General features: G+C 39.7%; 1 protein-coding gene across 13 annotated transcripts in view; it reads left to right on the forward strand.

Moving 5' to 3' along the window:
- Positions 1 to 26,193, forward strand: part of NRXN3 (neurexin 3) — a 983,905-nt gene that overhangs the window by 840,614 nt on the left and 117,098 nt on the right. For all 13 annotated transcript variants that reach the window (XM_075503346.1, XM_075503345.1, XM_075503342.1 and 10 more), the window contains one exon: positions 1,516 to 1,687. In XM_075503346.1, the coding sequence (XP_075359461.1) occupies positions 1,516 to 1,687 (172 nt within the window). The remainder of the gene's footprint in view (positions 1 to 1,515; positions 1,688 to 26,193) is intronic.

Consider the following 26,193-nt stretch of genomic DNA (forward strand, 5'->3'; position numbering starts at 1 on the left):
ATAAAGAACTTGTGATGAGTATTTTGGTATGAGTAAATTTTGAAATGTAAGGTAAAGCAGGAATCAGGAAAGGCCTCTGTGAGAAACTGGAAGACATGGGGGTTTTAAGGAAAAGGTCTGTTGATACCAGGAGACAGGGTTAAATCCAGGAGAGGAATCTGAGGTGGCCCTCAAGTACAAGAGGAGAGGTTTGGTTCTTATTTCTGACATCTGCTACCGTGAATGTAGTGAAGTCAGTCAGGGTAACAGCCCTGAAGGATGGAGTCCTCTGCCCACCAAGCAGATACATAAGGTAATAACAGTAACAAAATTGTCTCTTGCCCCTTTAGTATACCTTAGTTTTGTTTCAAAGAGGCTATATTTGGATACGAGATGGCCATCTACTCTCTGTTGTTGTTTCTTCCTTGATTTTCCTATGCAGACAGTTAACAAAGCTATTGCCAATTTTATAGTATGGATGGCTAGCAAATGTATTGGCTTCCTATATGATACAGTTTAGTTCTGCCTGTCTGCACCAGATTTGAATCCATGCAGTAGACCTAATAAGCCTTCATAAATGTTGACACCAGCATACTGTGCCTCTCCTTGGTGAGGGCTTGAGGATGCATTCCTGTTAATTGTATATCGTACAGTGACAGGAATTTCTGGCACTGTTTAAATCAGTAGTATTAAATGTGGATATCTAATCTGAATATACTTTGGGTGTGTATTTTACAACCTAAAGTAATTGAATATGGTTGTTACTTGGAACTACATGAGGGGAGCTGCAGGAGGAAGTGTTATGGCTAGTACAACTGGCTTTGCTTGCTCTTCCCTTTCAGTCAGTGACTGGTGGAAAGTTTTGGGAAAACACTATGGAGGACTGCTTTATTGGTAAGGCACTGCTTGGGGTGTGATGTAGAAAAGTGAAAGACTGTGGCCACTCCTGTCTTTTGAAAGTCTGGAAGGTTTTCCATTTGGTTTAAGAGCAATTAGCTTCCCTCAGGTGGTCAAAGTCGAAGTCAGCTAATTACATTTTTGCTCCCTTCTAATTCCATCCATCTTGTAACTGCGTTCTCCCTGCTGGATCCCACAGTTATTTGTTTTGGCGTGGGGGCTGTTTGTTTCAGAAGCAGAATAACAGAACAAGACAGTTATTGGGATACAGCCTACCTGTGGTTGCATTTCAGATGACAATTGAACAAGTGACTACTAATAATCAGTAGAGATGTTGCTCAAATAAATAGTTATCCACATCTCCTGGTTTTTATTGCCTGATTTCTCACCCATCTGCTGTGGTGTTTTAAGGAAACAAATGAGTTGCTATATTCAGGTGAATGCTGTAAAGAAGAGTGCAAAAGACAATGTTTGTATTGAAGCAGAGCCAATGAAATGTGTCCTGACAAAGCTCAAAACGATGCTTCTGTGTATTCTTCAGTGCCATCTACCGGCACAATTACCCATTAGAGATTTATAGGCCAAGAACATTCTCCTAATAGGCAGCAATTTACAAGCATTTTTTTTCTTTTATTTTAGGAGCAAGGCAAGATTGGTGTAGTCTTCAATATTGGCACAGTGGACATCTCTATTAAAGAGGAAAGCACACCTGTAAATGATGGCAAATACCACGTGGTACGCTTTACCAGGAATGGTGGCAATGCCACACTTCAGGTTGACAGCTGGCCAGTGAATGAACACTACCCAACAGGTACATACTTTTTTCTCTTTGTTTTTCTCTTTCGGTGTATCTACACTTACAAACTAATGTTTAATAGCAACAGGTTGCTATATAAATCTTTGTTGCTTCATCTCAACAATCAATTGACCAGCCTGGTGGTGCATATTCTGTCTGTTGAAAAACAAAGTAACGGTCCTTTCCACTGGAAGAATAAGCATGCCAACTGTGTGGTATGATGCACATAGATCCTGCTGTTTCAGAGGTCTCTGAGTCCTGGTTCTGCAGAGAGTTACAAACTGATTCAACGACAAACTTGGTTTTGCTACTTGTGATACTTTCTATTTAAAGGAGAAAAGTTTTGAACAGACCTTACGAAAAGGAGAGGTGATTCTAGCCATGCCCAAGATACTGTCTATATAGATATAGAGTTGACATGTAAGGAACGTGGAAGATTAAGTTGCAAGTATTTGAACAGACCTTGTGCTTGCCTCATAATTTTTCATCATCTGAATTTCACTCTCTCTTTTAGGTTTGCAGATATAAAGGTTGACACACAATCTAGCCAAAACTGTCAACTCTTAGTTGACTTTAGGTCAAAATGCAGTGGAACAATTCAGTATCTCTTTGGAAATTATCACCCTAAATCCACCAGGAATAGTGAACAACTGACTCTTGAGTCACTGTCCCATGTTTTATCCCACCACTGGCAAATCACAACCTCGTGGTACTATATGTCACCATGCTAAAAGGTCAAACTCACTCCAAGTGAAAAACAGATTGCTGTATGTGATGCTGACAGTACGTAAGATAGCTGAGGCTTGGTGATGTGGATGGTTACAAAAGGCAGGAGGAGCACAAGGAAAGAATTTCGATGTTAACCACATTCTTCTTATTTACATGTTGTTGTCTAAGATCAAGCCATGATCTGCTTGTTGGTTTCCAGTATTAAGTCTAAGCAGCTTCTAGTTCTTCCTTTCTAGGTTGTACATAACTGACCTGGGACAGAAGGAAGAATTCTGTGATAAACATCAGGCAATTTGCTAGTTGTGTAGGAGTTGCCCACAAGCCACTTAACCTCAAATTATGAGAAATATCCTAATCGTTTATGCAATGTTACACTAATAAATTACTCCAAGGGGATAATTTCATCTCTTCCACTCACTCAGAAAGTGCACAAGAAAGTTTTTAATGTGAGTGATCTGTCCTGCGGTGCTCTCTACCACATATTCAACATGATGCTTTGTCAGTGTTTTGGTGATGTATATGAAAAAAAGTACATTTTAATAATTAGCCTTATTTCTATGAAATAATTGCTTTCGAAGAACACCATGACAGATATGCTGAGTTAGATTCTAGCTCTGCTATCCATTGGTTAGAGAGGGAAGTGTGGCTAGGAGAGGCCCAAACTGAGCATCTTTCTTCTGCTCCTTTCATCAGTTATTTTGTGGTAAAATACCTCTGATCCAGTTGGCAGCCAATTACAGTCAGTAAAAACCCCATGAATAAATTTTCTTCTTATATTACTTGCTGTATTAAGTCCCTGGTGTAAAGAAACAAAATATTCAGCTCATTGCTTTAGAGATTTTTTTTAAAAGGGAAAATAAATCACACTCAGAGACTACCTCAGTACCCTCTGCTTCTGTCTTGGCTAAAGATATTCCTGTGTTTTCATTAGAAGATGTATGGTTTTATAGAATCAGCATTAATCTTATGTTCTGGGCTAGTATTGAGTATATGTAGTTGTACCCCTAGGGAAAACGACACCTTTCTATTCCAGACACCTTTTCCTTTCCATGCATGTATTTCAATTTCTGGCTGTTTGTAGACAATGAAGTTTTCAGCCTGTCCCTGTGAAAATAAGGCTTATGGGATCATACTTTGTGTGTGTGCATGTGTCTCCCTTATTTTTTCCAGTTTCTTTCAAACTGATTTTTTAGCCAAATTTTAAAAAGGGGCAAAAGTTGAAAAAAATACTGCCCAATAAGAGAAACTCTGGCCAGGTTGGAATGGTACAAACAGTGAGAGATCATCCCTAATCATTGGGATTATTTCAGTCCCAAACCTTAGCTCCAAGTTAATTCCCTCCTTTACTATTTCTCTCTAATGTTTTTCCTCACAAGAAAGCATAAAGCTCATGTTGAGAGATCCTACATGGCTAGTGAAAATAACCAAGGGAGGAGGGCAGTGTTCCAGCCCTCTCAGAGGAACGGACTGTGGCTTGATCTCAATTCATGTCAAATACCAGAATATCCATATAATAAAGAGGCATTATGAATGCCTCAGATTCAGGAAAAGCTTCAATGAGGCAGTAACTACAGAAAACCAATCTTTACTAGTTCCATTTTCCGGGCAATTAGTGGTTTAAAAGAAGACCAAACAGGATCTTTTGAAATGAACAATTTGTTGTTTTTCACAGACCAAACTTGCACTAGTGTTTCTCATACTGAGTGCAAGACCAAACTGGTGTTCAGTAGAGTTTTGACTCTGTAAAAAGCTTTGTGGTTGGGTTGACCCAGGCTAATCCAGCATGTTTCAGCTGGAGACTGCTGAAACTGCAATTCGTATCAAACTTGTGTAATAATAGCTAACGAATCCTGTATTTTACGCATAGGATCACTTCAATTCTGGAAATACAGTTATTCGTAGTGTTTAAAAACCTTCATGTGTGCTTGATTTTCTGCCCAGTGCTACAGCCTAATGTTTGCAAATTTTATAAACTAGCTAAAGTATCTTCCCTGTCATCACATGTGGTACAATCTTGAGGCAGCAGGGCTACATTCTGAATGACATTTCCATGCTCCTTTCTGAGTTTTATTACCTGTAGAAGGATTATACATTAGACTCATAATTACTTGCTCAATGGAAAGTACAAATAAAAGTGGGATATTCATTAAATGAGCAAAGAGAGAGAATATTGGCTTTCCTTAAAACACAGTCTTCAGTTAAATTGAAATTAAGTGAAACTAGCCCAATGGGACTGAAAGACTCCAAAGCTGTATTTTGCAACTTCAAATAAAAGACAAGGGAGCGGAAGGAAAATGGAAAAGCAACAAACTTAAATTCAGGCACTGACATTTTGGTTTTTATAGCATCCAATTGCATCTCAGTCACCTGCAACATGAGCTTTATGCTTTCTTGTGAGGAAAAACATTAGAGAGAAATAGTAAAGGAGGGAATTAACTTGGAGCTAAGGTTTGGGACTGAAATAATCCCAATGATTAGGGATGATCTCTCACTGTTTGTACCATTCCAACCTGGCCAGAGTTTCTCTTATTGGGCAGTAAGACTCTGAACAGTGGCCCAGTACAGGTATCTGAGACAAAGCTCCTGAGAACTGGGTGATGGCAAATAGCAGCAATAGCGCTGGGGCTGCTATCTGCAGTTCAGCTGATGTGGTTTAGTTCAGCCAAAACCATTGAGCCATATATGATTTATTTACATTAGTTTTGCCTTTTCTCCTCTCCGTCAAGTACTCAGTAAGGGCATGGGCTTTTTCCATAGGCTGTACTGATAGCCAATTCCTTGATGCTTGATTCATTAACTTGGTAATCACAATGTATTTCTCAGTCAGTGTATACACCTTTTGCTAACATACATATGAATTTCTATGCCCTAAAGTGCAGTTTTCCATGACTGCCTCCCTTCTGTTGTCTCACATGCCTTCACCCTTTGGTGTACATCCCAGATAACGGGTTGTGCTTGGTCACTGTTATTTTCTTGCTTTTATGTTCTTGCTGAGAGCCTTCTCTCTGTCTAAATAGATCTTTTTAGTGATGAAGTAGGAGTCATTTTGGACCAAGAGTAGGTAAGATAGGAAAGCTAGTTCAGGAAGAAGAAGCATCTGACATGTTTTTCTTTCAGATTACAGAGAAACCCATCAAATTTGAGGCACTTTACAGTGGGATAGAAGGATTTAAATTGGGAATCCTGAGGTTTGGGGTGGAGTCAGCAATTCTCAGAAGAGTTAAAAACAAATCTTCTGTCTTGACACAGCACTGGGATACCTCAGTCCCTAAGTTTTCATTAATTCTTAGACAGGAGACTTTTTTCTCTGTCCACTGTCTTTGCTTGCAAAGAAATACTTTGTGTGTTGCCAGATTTGTAGTGTACATCAAAACAAGCCTGATATTCTGTTCATTCATCCATGCACCGACTATGTTTGCTGCAGTAGAAGAAGAAACAAAACTAGGTGAAGAGAAAGCTGTAAAGCAAGAATATCAGTGACACCAAAATAAAGTATAATTGAAGTAATGTTTTAAAGGAGAAGATTAAAGGAAGGGAGACAAAAGGCAGGAAGAGATTGTCGTTTAAAGAAATACATGATTTAGCAAGAGAACTGTAGCCTGAATTTTATTAATGCATTTAAAAAATAAGAAATAGGACAGCATTAAACAACTGGATCCTTATCAGTATTCAGTAGTTCATTGTCGTGGTTTAACCCCAGTCGGCAACTAAGCACCACGCAGCCACTTGCTCACCCTCCCCCCTCCCGGTGGGATGTGGGAGAGAATCTGAAAAGCACAAGTAAGAAAACTCGGGGGCTAAGATAGGAACATTTTAATAATTGAAATATTATTATAGTAATAATAATAATAATAATAATAATAAATAATTGTAATGAAAAGGAAAATAATAAGAAAGAGAGAGGAACAAAACCCAGGGAAAAACAAAAAAAGAAGTGATGCAACCGCTCGCCACCCACCGACCAAATTCCCAGCCAGTCCCTGAGCAGCAATTGCTGCCCCCAGCCAACTCCCCCCAGTTTATATACTGAGCATGATGTCATATGGTATGGAATAGCCCTTTTGCCAGTTTGGGTCAACTATCTTGGCTGTGCCCCCTCCCAGCTTCTTGTGCACCCGGCAGAGCATGGGAAGCTGAAAAGTCCTTGACCAGTGTAAACATTACTTAGCAAGAACTAAAACATCAATGTGTTATCAACATTATTCTCATACTAAATCAAAAACACAGCACTATACCAGCTGCTAGAAGAAAATTAACTCTATCCCAGATGAAACCAGGACATTCATCCACCCAATACAAATTTTATATTTTTCCCCTTTATCATTCTCTTGAGTGATATCTCAGCCTTCTTTTAGGAGTCTCTGCCCTTTCAAATGACATTAATTTGCAGTTCTATTGGTACTGAATAAAAGAAAAAATATTTCATCCTCTGTGCCCCTACTTCATTCTCTCTCTCAAGTACATGTTTGAGAGGAAGTTGGATTTTAGGAAAAGCTGGACAGTTAGCTCTTGGCAGCAGAACTCCAGGGACTCTTTGCTCTGTCAAGTACTGTGGCCTGATGAGTGCATACCTATAAAACAAAAAGTTGGTTCTGAGACCCTGATATCTGTGCTGGGATTTTCCTTTGGAATAGTTCCAGTCCCAAGGACTGATTGCCCCTGAAAAGTTGGGGCATATCTTCTGGTTTAATTTCATTTGAAAGGAATCCAGTTTGTATTCCCTGAGAGCATTTCAGTATGTGAATCAAAGTGGAGCAAGTGGAGAGAGCTGGGAGGTACAACTTGGAAGCATGCTCCTGATTCAAACCAAAATGCTGATGTAGATGGATCTTACCATAGGATACAGCTGGAGCTGGACAGAGGAGCTCATTCTTTCATTACTCCTTCCCATATTCATGTTGCTTAAATAGTCAAAGTTCTGTTTTCTACTCTCTCTCATCTTCTGCTCAGGGGGATCACTTTACCAATGCCATTCACTGTGTAACTGGCCCAGGAAAAGTGGCCCCATGGGAGTGGAAATGATCAGTCAGGAGACAGGCAAAGATGAGATTACTTCCTTTGTTAGCAAGGCTGGTTTATGCCAATTTAAAGTCTTCACTGAATTACATCTTTAGTAGTCTATGTGAGACGAAGCCATTCTTTCTCACCTGCCATTGCCTGAAATAAAATGCTTTCCAGAAGCACAGGTTAAAATGATAGTGGTCTAGATTGTCCTACCTATCTAAAATGTGAAAGGCATGAAGTCTCTCTTGCTACAATATGTTTTTTATTTACTTGGTGGAAAGATCTGAAATTGCTTGGTTAGTACCAGGCACATTATATGAGACAGGGAAGAAAGCTGGCTGAGTTCCTACTTGCTTCTTTCAAAGAGTTTACCAGCAAATTGGAGGAGTACTGAAGGAGGTAGCAGAGGTAATGGCAGGACCCCTCTCAATCATCTACCAAATGGGCAGATGGGAGGCTGGGGAGGTCCTTGCTCACTGGAAGCTAGCCAATGTTACTCCAATTTACAAAAAGGGTGTGAGGGAAGACCCAGGGAACTACAGACCTGTTAGTCTAACCTCATTTCCTGGAAAAATTATGGAGAAGATTATACTGGGTGCTACTGAAAGGCATTTAAAAAATAATGCAATCATCAGGCACAGTCAACATGGGTTCACAAAGGGAAAGTCCTGTTTAACTAATTTGATATCCTTCTATGATAAGGTCACCTGCCTACTGGATGAAGGGAAGGCAGTGGATGTATTTTTTCTGGATTTTAGTAAGGCTTTTGATACTGTCTCTCACAGCATCCCTCTGGACACGTTGTCCAACTGTGGGATGAGTCAGTGCACAGTGCGCTGGGTGAAGAACTGGCTGAACGGCAGGGCTCAAAGGGTTGTAGTGAATGGGGCTACATCTGGCTGGTGACCGGTCACCAGCGGTGTTCCTCAGGGTTCAATTGTAGGGCGAGTTCTGTTCAATATATTTATCAACGATCTGGATGCAGGAGCTGAATGCACCATTAGCCAGCTCGCTGATGATACCAACCTAGGAGGTGCTGTTGACTCTCTTGAGAGATGAGAGGCCTTGCAGAAGGATCTAGATAGATTGGAGCATTGCACAATCATCAATGGCAGGAAATTTAACAAGTCCAAATGCCAGATCCTACACCCAGGACAGAGGAACGCTGGGCACAACTATAAATTAGGAGAGGAGTGTCTGGAGGGCAGCCCTGCAGAAAGGGATTTGGGGGTGCTGGTCGACAGCAGGCTCAATATGAGTCAGCAGTGTGCCCTGGCAGCCAAGAGGGCAAAGCACATCCTGGGGTGCATCAAACACAGTATAACCAGCCAGTCAAAAGAGGTGATTATCCTGCTGTATTTAGTGTCGGCGCAGCCTCACCTTGAGTACTGTGTGCAGTTCTGGGCCCCACAGTTTAAGAAGGGTGTGAAGGTCCTTGAATGTATCCAGAGGAGGGCAACAAAGCTGGTGAAAGGGCTGGAAGGCATGTCCTGTGGGCTAAGATCTTTGGGTTTGTCTAGTCTGGAGACCTCATTGTTCTCTACAGCTCCCTGAGGAGGGGAGGTGGAGAGGGAGGGGCTGATCTCTTCTCCGTGGCATCCAGTGATAGGACACGTGGGAATGGTTCAAAGCTGCATCAGGGGAGGTTCAGACTGGACATTAGGAAGCATTTCTTTACAGAGAGGGTGGTCAAACACTGGAACAGGCTTCCTAGAGAGGTGATGGACAAGCCTTATGCCTGTCAGTGTTTAAGAGGCATTTGGACAATGCCCTTAATAATATGCTTTAAGTTTTGGTCAGCCCTGAATTGATCTGGCAGTTGGACTAGGTGATCGTCCCTAGATGATCATCCCTTCCAACTGAAAACTCTTTTCTCTTCTCTTCTCTTCTCTTCTCTTCTCTTCTCTTCTCTTCTCTTCTCTTCTCTTCTCTTCTCTTCTCTTCTCTTCTCTTCTCTTCTCTTCTCTTCTCTTCTCTTCTCTTCTCTTCTCTTCTCTTCTCTTCTCTTCTCTTCTCTTCTCTTCTCTTCTCAACTGACTCACTCCCAGAGTAACAGAGAATGTTTGGCAAAGGTTACAGTTTTACATTTAAGTGAAAGGTGATGTGACACAAGCTCTAGAAAGAATCTCATGACTATCAGTTTGTCTGAAATTTTTTTTACCTTATGACCTCTCATCTTTGAGAAAATTTCCAAGAAGTTAGTTTCGGGACAGCTGAAATTATTTGCAACATCTATATATTATAGATTTAATAGATACTGTATGTCTCATCTCATCTGTTTTAACTGTAGAGAAGGAATTATGGTGGTGGAAACAAGTGAAATATTTATGTTGTTCTTCCCCTTTTGATACACTTGAATGATATGCATGGTTCCATCTTATCCTTCTTTTACTAAAAGTCTTCTGTGACTAAAAGGATACAAATTGAAGTGTGGGGGTTTTTGTATTGCTGTTGAAGACCATTGGATACTTTAACGAAGTGTTGAGTATTTCTCAGTGGGATGATGCTAACTCTGCCCTGCTTGCGTGCTTTCAGTTGTACCAAATTAGAATATTGGTTGCACCCTAATAAGATTCAAAATATCTAGATCCTAATTTTTTTTCTTTCATACCCACCCAAAACTATTGTAGACATTTTAAAAATGCAGTATTACAGTAGGCCAAACAGAACTTGAATTAAGTCAGCATCAGGGATTTTACAGGGCTTTTGTGGTGGGAGAAATGGAGCATGCAGTTGTTTTGGGGAGAGCGGGCTGAATACTGCAAATGTGGAATGGGAAGGGCATTTAATAAGCAAGGAAACTGAAGTTGGTTTAAATATTAAGCATCGTATTGACAACCCACAACCTGTGATGGGTACTATTGTAAGTTTCTGTGAAAAACAAAAAACAGATTTCATTTTCAGATATGTGGGTGTCCACAGCTCCAGCTGTCTTTAAATGCAGTGTCGGTACTCAGTAACTCTAAAAATGGTTATACCCATCTCTACAAATCAAATTTCCTGAGTTTTACACAATTGTGACTAGTGAAATAGAGTTTATAGTCTGATTTGAAACAGGTCATTTCTTGTCCTACTCAAGCCATTTATCACCTTTTCCTTGATATTTCTAATCTCCTTCCACAAGTGTCATGATCTTTTTGTTCAATGAAGTCCATTTCCCACCTCATGCCTCTATTGGAGGGACTTTGAAGAGGGTGTTGTTTCTTTTCTTTTGTTCATTCTTTTTGGTTTTATTTAGTTTTTATCAGCCACATTTTCTTTCTCTCCCTCTGTGATTTCCCAGCCGTGAGATAAATAGCCTTGTATCTTACAAGCTAAATACAATTACTGCTATCAAAACTGGAGTCTTTCTCTCCCTGTAAATGTCTCTTGGAAGCTGATAAGCTGTTCAAGGCAAACTGCAGGCTTCTGCCTAATCCTGAGATTAAACATAACCACCCAGAAGACAGCAAGAGATAATTGGGGGGGGGGGGGGGGGGGGGGGTTGGGGGGAGGCAGGCAGGAGAGGAAGAGAGGAGGAGAAAGTGAGATCCTCTCCTGAGATATTAAGAGGACATACACAAGGCTCAAGGTTATTTGTAAAGGAATTACACAAAACACACAAGAGCTTGTTATGATGAGGAATTTCCTCAGATAATGCAGTGATTGTTGTAGTTGTTAAAGACAAAATTTAGCAGGGATTTGTTTGATGTAAAGGGGAGCTGTAGAAAACAGCTCCCAGCCATGCTGCTGATTTTTATATATTAGTCCCCATCTTGTCCTTGAAACAGGAGGTCTCACAAGGTTGCATCCAGATTCTTTGCGCCTGCTGGCTGAGGTTCATTTCACTGGCTTTATGCTGAATATGGGGAGACAGCAGATTTCCCAAGAGTAAAGCAGGGGACTGAGCCAGCTTTTCTGTGCTCTATGTTTTTGCTACCTGCTGACCATCTGAACAAGGGTAACTTAACCCTCCTCTTTGTGAAACAGAGTTAACCCTAATCATCTAGGAAATAAGCGTGCCTTAATTACGGAGGAATAATGTGTTATACCTGTAGTAGTCTTCCATTATAACCAAGGCAGGATTACTGAAGACAGAGAGTCTTTATGAGTCAGTGCAATACAGTTTAAAAAAGCAGCCTCATTTCTGGATATATAAGTTCTTCTTGATTTCTTTATCAGTGACATTTTAATTTTCTCCCTCTGTAATATTTTAAGGGTGTTTCTGAAAGCTTTTCTGTATTTTTTAACTGTTATCAATTGGCCTAATGGGATATTACCTCTCCCAACTTTGCTTTATTTAATTTATAATGCATTAGCCAAGAAGGAGAAGATAAGTTTGGATGATCTAATAGTAGCATCACTGGAGGATTTAAGAGAAGACTACATATCCTTTCTTCAGCTGACATGTGCTCTGATATTGTAAATAATATGCAATATCATGATTATTAGTTCTCATGAGCTCAGTAATGCAGAGTCTAACGCTGATTGGGACATTAACAAGGAATACTCAAAAGCAGAACTAACGGGGATGTCTGAGTCATTGAAACAGGTTTTTCCTTTCTAAGTTTGTACTTTTCCCTGCACAGTACCCCTGCACCGTTTGTGTTGTACTACTTCAGTGATTTCCAAATGTTTGGTAGCTGAGCCTTATTAGAGGAAATAACTAGTTCTCTGTGCTTTGCAGAGCCTGGCTCCTCCTCCCCCAAATTCCCTCTGTCTCTTCCAGAGTGATTTTTTTATCTCCTCGTTCCCTCTTCTTTCTGCCCGCCCCCACCCCCTCCCTAATCTGATTTCTGCCTTCTGGTGCCCCTTTAGCAATCCCTTCCCTCCTTCAGACTCGAGGCTGTTATGATCTCCTTCTCACTTCTGAAACCAATGTAATAGTAAGAAGCTTGGCTGAACCCAGTTGCCTCCATGAAGAGGCATGTGTATCTTGTGCTTGACTACTTGGAGTCATTAGTAAGTCCCGTTGCTTGATGTGCAAGCTGAAGGGATTTCTTTGTGGTACTGCCAGATCCCACTGTGGTCTTAATATTTTCCTATCCAAATGCTCTTGTGAGTGGGTAATGAGTTAGGAGCAAGAGCACTGAATTTTGATTAGCCCTGTGGGCTCAATGTGATCCCTAGGGTTCTTGTCATACACTTGTTTGTGGGTTTTGATTTTTCATATTGTACTCATTTTGTGGGACTTAAATGAGCTCTCAGATGCTTCCTATCAGCATGAATTGGAGAAGGCATGTAAAATGCCTTTGACAGATTTACTGCATTTCATAATGAGCCTAAAACATATAAAAAGGCAGGGTTAATAAAACAGCATTGGAGAAGCATGTTTTGAAGGCAGTACTGTGACATATGTTGAAAGATCTGCCAAGAGGGATGATTAAAGCATGACAAGTTGATGAAATCAAGAGTTGATTGTAGCTTGTCACTGCAGGGCCATAACATCTATATATATTTATAAGGTTGGAAAACAGATAAATATGGCTACATGATATGAACACTCAGTTTTGGTCCCCTGTATCCACTGAGATATAAACCTATACATATTAACTCACCAACAGACAAACATACTTTGGAATTTGTGCAAAAACACCCATGTTAATGTATATTAATGCATGTGCATCCATACTGGATGATGGGATAGGATCTGATGTGATAAAAAAGTTACATAAATGTTGCCACTACACTCACAGTTTAACTTCTAGGTACTTCATGTTTTGCTGTTCCACAGGATGTATGGTGCTGTGGTTCATTTCCACTTTGCCCCTATCCCCAAACAGTTGCATGGAAGTGCTGTAGGGCTTGTCTGTCTTCCAAATTCTGTCTTGGAGGAAAGACAGAGAGAAAAAGAAACAAGTGTGACTTCCAGTACTCATTCTTGCTGTTGAAGTTTCATTTCTCAAAACTGATCCAGGTTCTTATGACACGCTGCATTCAATCAGTCTGTGTGAGTTGCAGTCTTACCTTCACCAAATACCTCAAGCCCATGTGAGTGGTAGTCTATCAAGCACTGACATATCTGTCAGCTTGACATTAAGAAGAGGGAAACACATGGGTTTTTATGAAGACATGTAAGGTAACCAGGCAGAACAAACAGTACAGTATTATTTAACAGCAATAGGATTGAAAGAAGGAGTTTACCTAAGGAAGGATACACACAGAATAGTATCTTCATGCAAGTAGCCATGACCATCTAATTCCCACCTAGGATCCCACAGATAGTCCTTGAGCTGTGGGAAAGAGGGGAGAAGGAATAGGAAGCACTCTTATGTAGCAGTGTCTATTACTGCTACATAACAGTCACATAAAAGGTTGTTCTAACATGCAAATGCATGCCACAGAGGCAATACTAGTTTTAATTTATCCAAAATACTTTATCTTGTTGATAGCCTGGATAAAGAAAATACTATCAGAAAGTACTGATAATTTGAGGAAAACTTTTTGTTGGTGCTGTCCAAAAGAACAGAGATACGTATTATATTGCTGCATGCTGTTAGTTGAATTAGTGTAGCATCATTCTTACATCTTCCTGAAGCAGACTAGATGTCCAATATGTCAAATCTAAAGGCGAATACCAAATACATCAGAAGACAATTTGCTTTAACTGTCAAAATGACACTTCTGTCCAATGGTCCTGGATTTGGGTTGGTTTCTATTCTGTCCTCCCAGAGCCTGTTTGTTCATCTAATCAGCTTCTTGAGCTGGAGAGCAGCCAAGTGTCTGATGCTTCGGAGAATTACAGTAACCCGCCATGGCAACAACAAAAATATGCCATAAAAGATGTCCTTCTAAAAAAAGTTGTCCTACTATTATGCTTAGTTTGTGACCTGAAATATGAGGTCACATAAGCTGTATGTGTTTGTATCATGTTTTTTCCCTCATTAATTTATTCAGGGAGACATGATCATGTGGAAATACTCCCACTCCCTCTACAGCTGGAATTTGATAGAAGTTACTCTGCTGTATTGCTGTATTGTGAGCAATGTGCACATTGCTCAGACAAGTTTAAACCAAGACAAAACAAAATCTAGGCAGTTTAGTGGCATCTGTAATTTTTCTCCATTTCTCTGATTCTTTTTCCATTGATGATTTTGATTCTTGAATCTCAGTTCTTTCCTCAGCTTAGTCCTACAGACTAGGATTCTTTGTAAGAGAAATTCTTGCAACACAGAGTGAATGCTTATGAAAAGTCGTGTTAACCTTTGACAATGGTAGTATGGCATGTAGTGTAACTCATGAAGAGGTGAGCTTTACGATTCCCCAATCCCAGGCTTGCTCTGCGTCAGAATGATGACTTAAAGTATGCTAAGATATAGTATCCATAGGGCACTGATGCATCTTTCTACCCAGTTGTTCTCACCCTTCTTGTATGTGATATAAGAACCCTGGGCTGAGGGATTTCGCTAAATATTGGGATTACATTCTTATACTCAGTACAGGCCTTTGAGTCCCTGTCCCTGAGATACTATGGTGCAAAGCAGGTGTATTCCATTCACATAGGGAACCAAGCCATGGGTTTTTTCCTTGTATCTCTTTGACATCCAGCACGCTTCTTGCTCAAATCATCACCATGCCATTTTCCATGAATAGTAGTTACATACTAAGAGACGTAGGTATATCCTGATAGCTTGGTCTTGCTAACAATTCCAGCCTAAAGTATACAGCTGCTCACATAAGCATGCTTATCCTAACTGTCTGAATGCTCAAATATTACGAGCTGTTTTCATCTGTTTGTGTCCACTGATCCATGATTGTATGAATGTCCAGGTACCAAGCATAAGCAGTATCACCAAAAATTTCTGATAAATTTCTCCTTTGCTGGAGTAAGATGAATTACTATTGGTTCTGTTATCTGACGATACGTAAAATGTAGCTGTATAATGTAGTCCAGAGAAAGATGGAGAAATATTTCTCAGATGGAGAATCAGGCTGAGTAAGATTGCTGGAAAGTAAGAATCCTGCTAGACAGCACAGTGCAGTGAACTCCTAGACATTAATATAGTTACATTTCTCTCCTGGGTTAGTTCTGTTTCAGTTTTCCTGGTCAAATGGAGTTGTTATATTATATATATATATATATATATATATGTATGTATGTATGTTATAATATATTCTCTTTCTTCTCTCCCTCCCTGGCTCTCCCTCACACACACACACCCCCCCCCCCATGCAGTAAGAGTGAGCAAACAAACATCTGGCCTGAGGGATCAGAGGCTTGAACAACAACTTTGTGCTTTTCTGATCTTATTGCCTGCAGAAAGAACAGTGCCAGCTGTAATCCCAGGTTGACACAGCTGACATGCAGTGACAGAAGGGGCTCGCACATCCACATTAGCCTTCTCCCTGCTCTCCAGAAGGCAGTGGAAAGCACAAAGTCATTGAAATCCAATGCTGTGGGCTGAAGCAGAGCAGCTATGTGAAAGGGTGGTCAGAAATGAAAGGGGCCAGTCATGGAACTGACAGCCAGAAGTTCCTGAATCCCAGTCTTGGCTTTGTAGATGCCATTCTCTGTGGTCTTGGGCAATGCTTTTACCACTGTGTAGCTCAGTTTTCCAATAAGTAAAATGGGGATAAAGCCCCAATTTACATTATTTTTGGGGACTTAACTAGAAAATATTCTACAATTCACGGAGTGTGAAAACCTTTCTGGGTCAGTGAACTTACATCTTTGCTATTTACTGAGTACCTGGAGCACCCTGGAGACTGAAAACTCCAGTGCTGGACTTGCAAAATCTTTTGTATGTTTTTCTTAAGCCCCACAAAGTCACAGTCAGTGAGACTCACTTTCCATAACAGTCTGTCATGTGAGACTGGGTGGTATTTTACCCCTTCACTACTTAGCATTTCCATAGAAATTTCCAAAACTCAGGTCACTTCCAAGAAAGAAATTGATTTAAAAGGTCAGAGTAGGAAAAATACATCTACAGAAACTACAAGTTCCCTTTCCCATGGGTCTACCTTATTTCTGACACAGTGTTATTCAGTAATGATTTTTTCACCATATGGATGTTTCCTGTGCCTCTAGTTCATGGCTTGGCTTTGTGAATGACACCTGTCTTTGAGAAGGCTTAACTGGGTCACTACAGGGTCCTGGAATAATCTTTTCCTTTTTCTAAGCTGATGCAAACGGAAGAATTGATTTCAAGAGGAGGCAAAGATCACTGATTTGTAGCAATTAGAGATGGGAAAGGCCTGTTTCATCTCATTTATTCCATTCTGTAATCAACTGATATCCCCCACCACTTTATCAAGTAAAATATTAAATAATTCAAGAATTTCCCTGAGGAGTCTGTAGCACCGTCTAATGTAATCTTGATAGGAAGTGCTTCTTAATAAACTTCTTTCATCAGTTTCTTACTTGCTTTTAGTTATTTTCTGGCACCCACCATAGAGAACTTGCTCCCTTCCATAGGGTTTTCGCCTTTCTGTTATTTGTAACTGGTTAGCTTTCCAATCGTCATTGATGACATTTGACTAAATGCTTTAGAAGCATTACTCTCATTAACGTTACTGACTGAGCAGGCTCCCTATACTCAGCACTGTATTCATGGGAAAGGACTGTACATGCTTTCTCTATTTGTTGTATATTCAGCTCCCCATATTATCTCCCCGATAATACATGCGCAGGAAAATGAGATCCAGAAATGTCTGAAGGTTTCTGTTGGAGCCAACCCAGCTCCATCACTGCCAGCACCAAGGCAGAGACTGCAAGTCCTGCTGGAACTGAACCGATTCCCGCATAGGTACCAGAGTGCCTGCTGGCACCTTCCAACAAGGAGTCTTGGTTTTGGTGTAATGCCTGATAAACGTAAAGAGGAGCCCTTCTTGCATGGGGAGCACAATGCACTGAGCCCCAAGTGGTTCTGCAGGAATCAGTGCTCTTTCTAGTCCTACCTCTATGCTGGCTGTGTCAGACCTAAGCTAGCTGTCTACCTGTGCGCTCTTGTTTGCAGGGGTGTGATAGTGAGCCACTGACTCTTTATGAAGCAGGTGTAAGGCCACAAGTTTTCTTACCTCAGATCCTGCACCATGAAAAGGCAGTGGTTCTGTTTTCTGTTGGTCCTGGAAGCAAAATAGCTGCACTCGTGTAGCTCCAATGTCTAACCCAATACGTGTAAACTAGATCTAGTGTTTCTGTGCCCTGAGTTTGCATAATCCACAAAACAGATAACCAACCCCTAGATAAATGGGAGTTGATAGAATTTAAAGTGTCAATACAAATAAAGTGCTTTTGGCATTTGATTATGCTGCTTGTTCCCGCTGGGCTATATATATCAGATCCTGGCCTTTCCCAAACGAATCGAAGAAGTGGGATGTGGGGATGGTAGCAGTGGATTTTATTCTGCTCTGTTTCATATCTCTTCCTGCAAAATGAAATTTGTTCTTGTTTAAAATGGAAAGATCAATATGTAGTTTCAGTTGTTCTTTAATAGTCACTTTAGCCTGGGCTGCCTGATATGGGGCTTAATTTGGACCTGGTCAGTGAAAAAACAATAATTTACACATTACTTAGAAAACATCTCAAATATCTGGTAATGTAGACACCCAACTTGTTTCATATCTGTAAAAAGGTTGAACTGGTAACTGCTTTCTCTATACTGTACACTAGTTCACTTTTCCAACACAAATCAAAAGAGAACTAAAGTAGACTGATTTTTATCTCGTGCCCATGGCCTCAGCTTCTATACGGCTGGAATGATTCAGTATAATCTGCTCATATAAAATAAGACCTGAATCACATTTTTCACAAGACTAACTTTTTTTTCTTTTGCACCCTTTAAAAAGTTTGATTAACCTTCTTCCACCTTTGCTAATCTGAGTTTTCTTTTTGTTTTGCTCCTGTTGTGCTTCTGTATTAGATTATCAGGGGCAAGGCACTCATTTTCTCAGTCATCCAAGACAGGATTGAAAGATTAATCTAAGGGAGGTTGAAATGTTACTGATCTTGTCCTGGGGCAGAGGGGTGAATTAGATGACTTCTCAAAGTCTTCCTTAGTCTTATTAATGTCACAGTGGCCCTTGTTAGCTGCACCTTGTGGACAGACATTTAAACTCTAATGTCCTAGTTTGCCTCTGAATTTCCCAATGATTTTGGCCTGAATGCTGCTTTGCTTTGAATTAGAACCCTACATTTTTTAGGCTAAAAAAGATAAGATAAAATAGAGAGTGGCAGCAGTGTAAAGCTTTTGGTTGAGGCAGTAGACACTTAGAAACAACTCCAGTTGCCTGAGTAACTTTTGCTGTTGTAGTCTTGCCTGATAATTCTCTCTCCTATTTTTAGTACTTATGTTAGTGAGACCTCGTTGTCTTTTGTCATGAGGGCAGTGAGCTGAGGAGAGTTGCAGTGTGAAGGTCAGCTTTTATCTCTGGTCCATGATGAGATGGATGGAAGGAAAGGTGTGGCTCCCAGCAAACAATGTGATCAGAGGGAATTTGAAGATGAAGTCAAGGGCATCCAGAACTAAGGGGAAAATGAGGGCTTGAGAGGTGGGCCCGTGCGAACCTCATGAAATTCAACAAGGCCAAGTGCAAGGTCCTGCACATGGGTCGGGGCAATCCCAAGCACAAATACAGGCCGGGAGGAGAATGGATTGAGAGCAGCCCTGAGGAGGACTTGGGGCTGTTGGTTGGATGAGAAGCTCAACATGACCCAGCCATGTACGCTTGCAGCCCAGAAAGCCAACTGTATCCTGGGCTGCATCAAAAGAATCGCCTCGAGGGACATGATTCTGCCCCTCTACTCCACTTTTGTGAGACCCCACCTGGAGTATTGCATTCAGCCCTGGGGCCCCCAACATAAGAAGGACAGGGACCTGTTGGAGCGAGTCCAGAGGAGGGCCATGAAGATGATCAGAGGTCTGACGCACCTCTCCTATGAAGACAGGCTGAGAGAGTTGGGTTTGTTCAGCCTGGAGAAGAGAAGGCTCTGCAGAGACCTTATAGCAGCCTTGAAGGGGGCCTACAAGAAAGCTGGAGAAGGACTTTTTACAAGGGCATGTAGTGATTGGACGAGAGGTAATGGCTTTAAACTGAAAGAGGGTAGATTTAGATTAGATATAACGAAGAAATTCTTCACTATGAGGGTGGTGAGGCACTGGAACAGCTTGTCCAGAGAAGTTGTGGATGCCCCATCCCTGGCAGTGTTGAAGGCCAGGCTGGATGGGGCTTTGAGCAACCTGTTCTAGTGGGAGGTGTCCCTGCCCATGGCAGGGGGGTTGGAACTAGATGATCTTTAAGATCGCTTCCAACCCAAACCATTCTATGATTCTATGACAAGAAATAAAATGAGAATTCAATAGCAAAAGATGCAACTTTATTGAACAGTGAAGGCAGATGGAAAAACATAATATCCAAGAGCTGAAGCAAAGATAAACAATGTCAAGACTTGGCTATTCTTCAGTCCCATCAAATAAAATCCCAAATTTGAATTAATCCTCCATAGCACTCCTTGTTACACAAGGCAAAACTGAAGCTTTGCAAGAATTTGTAGAGAGACAGTTTGTGGTAGGTAGAAAGATTCCGGATCACCTGCCTTATAATTATTTTGTTTAGTTGCATGGCCATCCTGTTTCATTTCTGCATAAGCCAGATCTGTGGTTTCAAGTTTGGACTTTTTTCAAGTGTTTTATAAAAACTGCTGCACGTAGAGATTTTTTTATATGGTTTGATTTTAATGCAAACATTCCCTATGTTATATAACATAAACCACAATATGGCCTTACAGTAATGCAACAAAATAAACAGCTATCCATAAACAGGCCTGATGCTAAAGCTAATTGTAGTGTTGTTATTCCTGCCTGACTTATGGAAGAGGGAAGGGTCTACTCCTAAATTTGAATTTTACTAATAGGCTTGTCTAGTTTCCTTGCTGAATACAAAACGTGAACAAACAATGGTTGTACTTCATAGTATTCAGAACAAAATATGTAATTAAGGAAATGTGAAAATGGGACAATTTAGTATACTGTAAGTTTTTAAGTGCAGCTGCCTGAAAACAGAAGTAGTTAAAAAGGTTCAGTGTGTCCCAATCACAAACACACTTCTGAAACTTTTGTGATTTGCAGTATCTGTGCCCTTTATTAGCTATTAGGGAAAAATGGTAGCTTCTCCATGATGCATGCGAGCCTCCTTTTCCGGGGCACACAGCATCAGCTCTAGAAGAGTTTTGGGGCTGAATTGAACTGGATCAGTTTATGTCAGTAGAGGATTTAGCACTTAAAGGTAGACTTTGCAGGCTGTAGCAGGCTACCATGCGTCCCTCCCATATTGATGTCAATTAATTATATGTAAATCTTAGCGAGATTATGGGCATCCATAAAAACTCAAAGGGAGCTGGCATTAAAGGCCGCTGGGTGAACTAAAGTATCAAACACTAACTGCTTACTAGCTCTTCTCCTACTGAAATTCCATGCACAATAAGGGAAACAGAGGTGGAATCAGTTTAAACCTTGAGCACTGATCTCAAAACATTTTCTTAAATCATTAATATCAACATACCGCCTTTCATTTAATAACTGCTCATTAGATAAAATGTCTCATTCTTTTTAAAGGCTTATAAGCAATGAGGAAAATGCTGCTGTAGTGTCTTTTCATAAAACAGCCTTAGGCATTAATTTAGGACAGATGAATGTTTTCTTATGGTATTCTTTTTAGCATCTTCACAGACTTGACAACACATCAGATTGGATTAATATTCCACCTGGAAGCAAGTACTTTCTTTCTGCCCAGTGCAATTCGCTGGAACCTTTCAGCTTTCCTCTTTCACACCAAAGAGGCAGTAAATCATCATGATTGGTATCTAGGCCAAGAAGCAACATTTTTCAGAGCTTCAATTGCTCTTTTACTTTCTTTGGCTTAAGAATCCATTTTGGTTTAGAAATAAGCTTAATGCAATAAAGATTGATTGTTTTCTTAAAGTAACCATGAGTGGAAAAGCAAAACATCTTCCAACATTGTAGGGTTTTGGAAGAAAATTCTGCTTTGCCCATGAGTAAATTTAAACTGTCTCCCCCTGGACTGTTGCACTGTATGAAAAGCATTTCCTGTGGGAACTGCTAATAGTGCTTAGCACAAGCAAATTCTGTTGATTTTTTTCCCATTTTAGTTTGATCTAAATTGAAGATTATCAAGAGCTAAAGCTAGAAGTTAATCTGATCTATTTATCTGTATAGTCCATGGAGCAAGGATACAGAGGGCTCCAGAAAAAACACAGAAGACTGGCAACCAGCAGGCTCTGATTTTTATGATTTAAGTGCCAGGTTTCTTGGGGGAAAAAGGGACAAACAAAAAAATAGAGCTCTTCTGCCAGATTCCTCTCCAAAATATTTACTCCTCAGGAATGTCTGTGGTATTTGAAATACTTTGAATATTCAGGTTAAACAAGATTCAGGGATCCAGAAGATTTGAAAATGTTACTATTAAAATCCTTAAGGTCATAAGAGCCTGGATGCTTATCAGTTTGTTGGAAAATTGAGGTCTATGTGATACTTAGGAGATGCAGCATGATTTCTGTTAATTGTACATATGAGTGCTAAATGAAATAAAAGACTTGTTTTATCCCAGTCTTCACAGAGCCAGATTTGGCTGTGCTTTAGAATTTTGCATGAGAAAGGAGAAAAAAATAGGTGAAGGAGAATGCATTTCTGAGGTACAGTTCTTTAGAAGAAGCTGAACAATGAAGCAGATCATAAGTCATATTGATATACAGGATTTTATTACGCAGATGAAGGAAAAAGGAGGAAGGTTATTTTAAATGACCAGTTCCTATTGGTACTCATATCATTTAAGCAGCTAGAATCTATGGGAGGAAAAATATTGGTAAACCACAAGTAGCAAAACTAATCAACACGATTTTACTGTAACAAATTATATCCTGCAGACCATTGAGACCCACATTGATTCTGAATGCAAAAGAACTATGGGATTAAGCGTATTTTCTAAAATAAATTTAAATGGCTCTTTTTATCCTGTGTATTCTTTTCTGGAGTACAGCCTTGAATCAGAGCTGGACTCAAAGAGAAAAAAGGGGGGGGGTCTAGATTATTTGCGTGAAGGGATTGTTTGAACACGTGTATCATTCAGCTCTAGAAAGGCATTGCATTGAGGTAACAAAAGCATTGTTACTAAAAATTTCTGTGTATGAAAATGGACAAGAATCGCCCTTAAATCACATCATGGCTCAGGTGTCAGAGGTCTGATGAGCTTACTTTATGTTGAACTTATGTTACTTCGTGTTGCAAACCATGATGTTTCCTTTTTGAACTTTCATATCAAATGCTGTGTTTATTTTTTTAAAGCACAACTCAAAGTCAATATTAATTTAATAATTGTATGTTTTTATTGATATTTACTGACTGTCCCAAGCACTTGACAATGGAAATCTTGTTCTTTAACTCAGTGTTGTGACTGGGTATATCAGTGAATACATTCTCATGCACAAATTTTTAAAAGTCATTCTTACTAATGTCTGAAATAAAATTTAAAAACAAAACAAAAAAGAATAGCTCAGGTACTAATGTTGCAATTTAAAACTATTTGAATTTTCTAATGTCCTTCAATTTTTCATAGCTTTTAATGGTATGATTTTTATATGCATTTTAAGCTTGCTGAATAGATCTGCCTAACAATAATAATAATAATAATAATAAAATTAAATTAAACCTGATTTTAAAAAAAATTCTTTAAAGATGTGGTGGGGAATAGTTGTCATTTCTGGCTTTCTTGAAGGTCTAGGACTGTATTATTAGAAACCCATTTTTACCTGTCATGTCTTCTTTCATTGACCCACTTCCTTTTTACCTTAGTCTTGCTGGCCTGTTCTTGAGAGATGCCCTACTATGAGAAATTTCAATCCACTACATTGTTTCCTTTCTACAGTCAGACCTCCACATAGAGGAAGAAACACTCCATGCCAGCCACTGGCTGACTCTTGTGTTGTATTAACCATGGATCGTTCTTTATTCTGAAAAAGATCTCATTGCCACCTGTAAAAAGTTGCTTATGTACATACCAAATAAAGCCAGTGGAGTTTTTTGTTCTGAGTAAAGTGTGTTATAGAGTTTCTTTGGCCCTGTAGAAACTGTTCTTGCCCATCAACATTAAGATTTCAATGCACTGCCATCTAACCAGAAGTCATTGCTCAGAACGTACTCTATAAAGTGGGGAATAACCTCCATTTCTACTGAAACCGTGTCTTTCTGTATCACGTGCAATACAGATGTAGCAGCCTCTCTGTAAGTGTTAAATTCTCTGGGTTGACAGAGAAATTTAGGAGTTCACAGAGAAATTTAGGTCTTTAAGTCCAATTGAAACACCTTCTGAGTGTCTTTCAGGACCTAGTACTCCTTTCTTACACAGAGAAAAATAGGTACACTGCAACAGACCAAAAATATCCTAAAAGAGATGCAGGATTTCTATGATTGCACTTAACGAGATTTAGCTGGTGTGGTGAAGGAGAGCATGGATTAGTGTGTTGAGAAAAGGCCTAATGGATAAGCAGAATGCCTTGCTAACTGATCCTAAAAAGATACTGGTTTTGTAGTGAGCTTGACTCAATTACTTTTGTTTCTGTTCTCCCCAAACCAGCAGGTCTGCTTTCCTGTCCTGTGAGTGTAAACTTCCCTTAGGCTTAAAAGAAAAAGAGAACTTTCAGGAAAGGGACCTATCCTTTAGATTAAGAAATTGGGAAAACAACTGACCTGCATGACCCTGGCCTACATTAGTTATCAGCTTATTATTAATAAACAGAACAAAAATAATTGTTTTTTTAATATTTCTGTCTCTTTAGCTTTAGGTGGGTTTTTTTGTTTTGTTGTTTATATTACCTTAGCTGCTGTTTATCAAGTTTTTTTCTTAGATCCTGCACCGAACATGATTCAAGTTTTATGTTTATGAATCTGTATTCATAGAAGTACAGTACTGACTATTGGTACTTTTTGTTGGTGCTGATATGAATTATGAGAACTCAGAATGTACTTAAAGGTGACTTAATGTCTGTGAGTGATTCCAAGCCACCACAGTACATTGTCAATATTATTTGATGAACGACTGACAGAGTGTGTTTCCAATATTTTGTCTTTTCCTTCTATTTTATCTGAGTAACCAGTTGTACATGGCAGGCATCTGAGGTGGGACAGAGAAACTGGTACATCACTTTGTGTCAGCTAGTGCTTAATTAGATCTTTCTACAATGGGGAATAGCAGTTTCCCACAATGGCTCTGTTACATGGAAGGAAAAATGTAGATGACTTTCCAGGAAGGTGATAAGGAATCAGGCCAGTAAAGCTCATCTTAAATGGTTTTGCTTTGTTTTGCCTGTTGGCCCAAATAAGCAGCAAAGCTCCTAAATGTTCATTATTATAGTTGGAGATATTAACCCAAATCCAAATTGCTGTTTTCCTTACAGCTGGACCTAAAGAGATACAGATAATAATTTTTACAAATACCCTTTAAGATTAGGTCCATGCTTTATTACATGAGAATCCTTGTGGGATTATAGCTGGTGTGTCGCTATAGTGCCTCTCACTTGTTCCAGAAAGTCAGCAGTAACAAGATGATGCTGGAGAGGATAGCTGTGGTCAGCAGGTACCTCATACAGACTAGCAGCATTTCCGAGCAACAGTTTACACAGTAAGGATTATCAAGCACATGATGAGGTTTACCAGTCATATTGCTTGCAGTATGCAAGTGTCTCCTGTTTACTGGGTAGAGCATCTTGCCAGCTGTTAGTCATATATATTTTTTTCCTTGATGTGTCTTTACATTAAAAAAAGATTCCAGCATCTGTTTCAGAAAGTCAAATAAATATGAAGCCACGTTAGGTTATTTATATGTGGGATTTTAAAAGCAGTACTGCATATTGTGCAGAGCAGTCTTGGACTGCCATTTATTCAAAACATGTATTGGAGCACTACTGATCTACTGAAATTCTGTTTATGGTAGCATTACTTCAGTAAGCGTGGGGCTTACTCTAGTTTTCTACAATATTATAATGAAGTTTGTAAAAGATGGACTTTTTATGCCTATCTGAAGAGTTTTTATAAAAATGATACATGAAGCAAAAACTAGAATGAGTAAGAAAGTGACTGTAGCTGAAGAAAATGAAAAAGCAGAATGATGGCACTTATTTACTGTCACTCCTACCACCACCAAACTGAGCTGCTCCTTTCTACTATAGGTTGGCCCAACCCATCTGACCTGTACAATTTTTTCAGTAGCCAGGGAATTTGGACAAAGACTTTGTATGAATCCTGTTCCTTTCTGTACTGTGCGAGTGCTAAGGGCTTTCCTCCAAAACACACTTTACTGGATAATTCTATCATCCATCAACACAGAACAATGGAACTACATTTGCCAGAATTTACATCTTGGGTAATTATTTCTGCTTTCATTTATATTAGTTTCTAAGCTTCTGTTTCTTCTGGCAACAGGCCCAAGTCTTTGGTAACTGGACACAAGCCTTTGCATATCATTGATTAACAGCTCTTCCTCTTTTTTAATTTTACTTTCCTTTTTTCCTATCTATCTTCCCACTCTTAGGGTTTTTTAAAATCATTCTATACACCCTTCCAGCATCAATTTCTTATAATTTCTTCCATTCTTTTTTTCTGTTTACTGGGTTTCTAGTCCTAACATGTGTCTTTTAATACTGCGAGAAGGTTTATCGAAATACTACTAACTGTGTGTTTGTGTGACTGATATATTGTGCCATGTGCTTGTGTAATCAGATCTAGAGTCTGAGCAAAATGTTTTAACTCATGTCACTGAGTTCACTCAAGGTCTCATGTCCCAGAGAAATTACACATGCC

This window comes from Mycteria americana, chromosome 5 (genome assembly GCF_035582795.1).
Source record: "Mycteria americana isolate JAX WOST 10 ecotype Jacksonville Zoo and Gardens chromosome 5, USCA_MyAme_1.0, whole genome shotgun sequence".
Classification (NCBI taxonomy): domain Eukaryota; kingdom Metazoa; phylum Chordata; class Aves; order Ciconiiformes; family Ciconiidae; genus Mycteria; species Mycteria americana.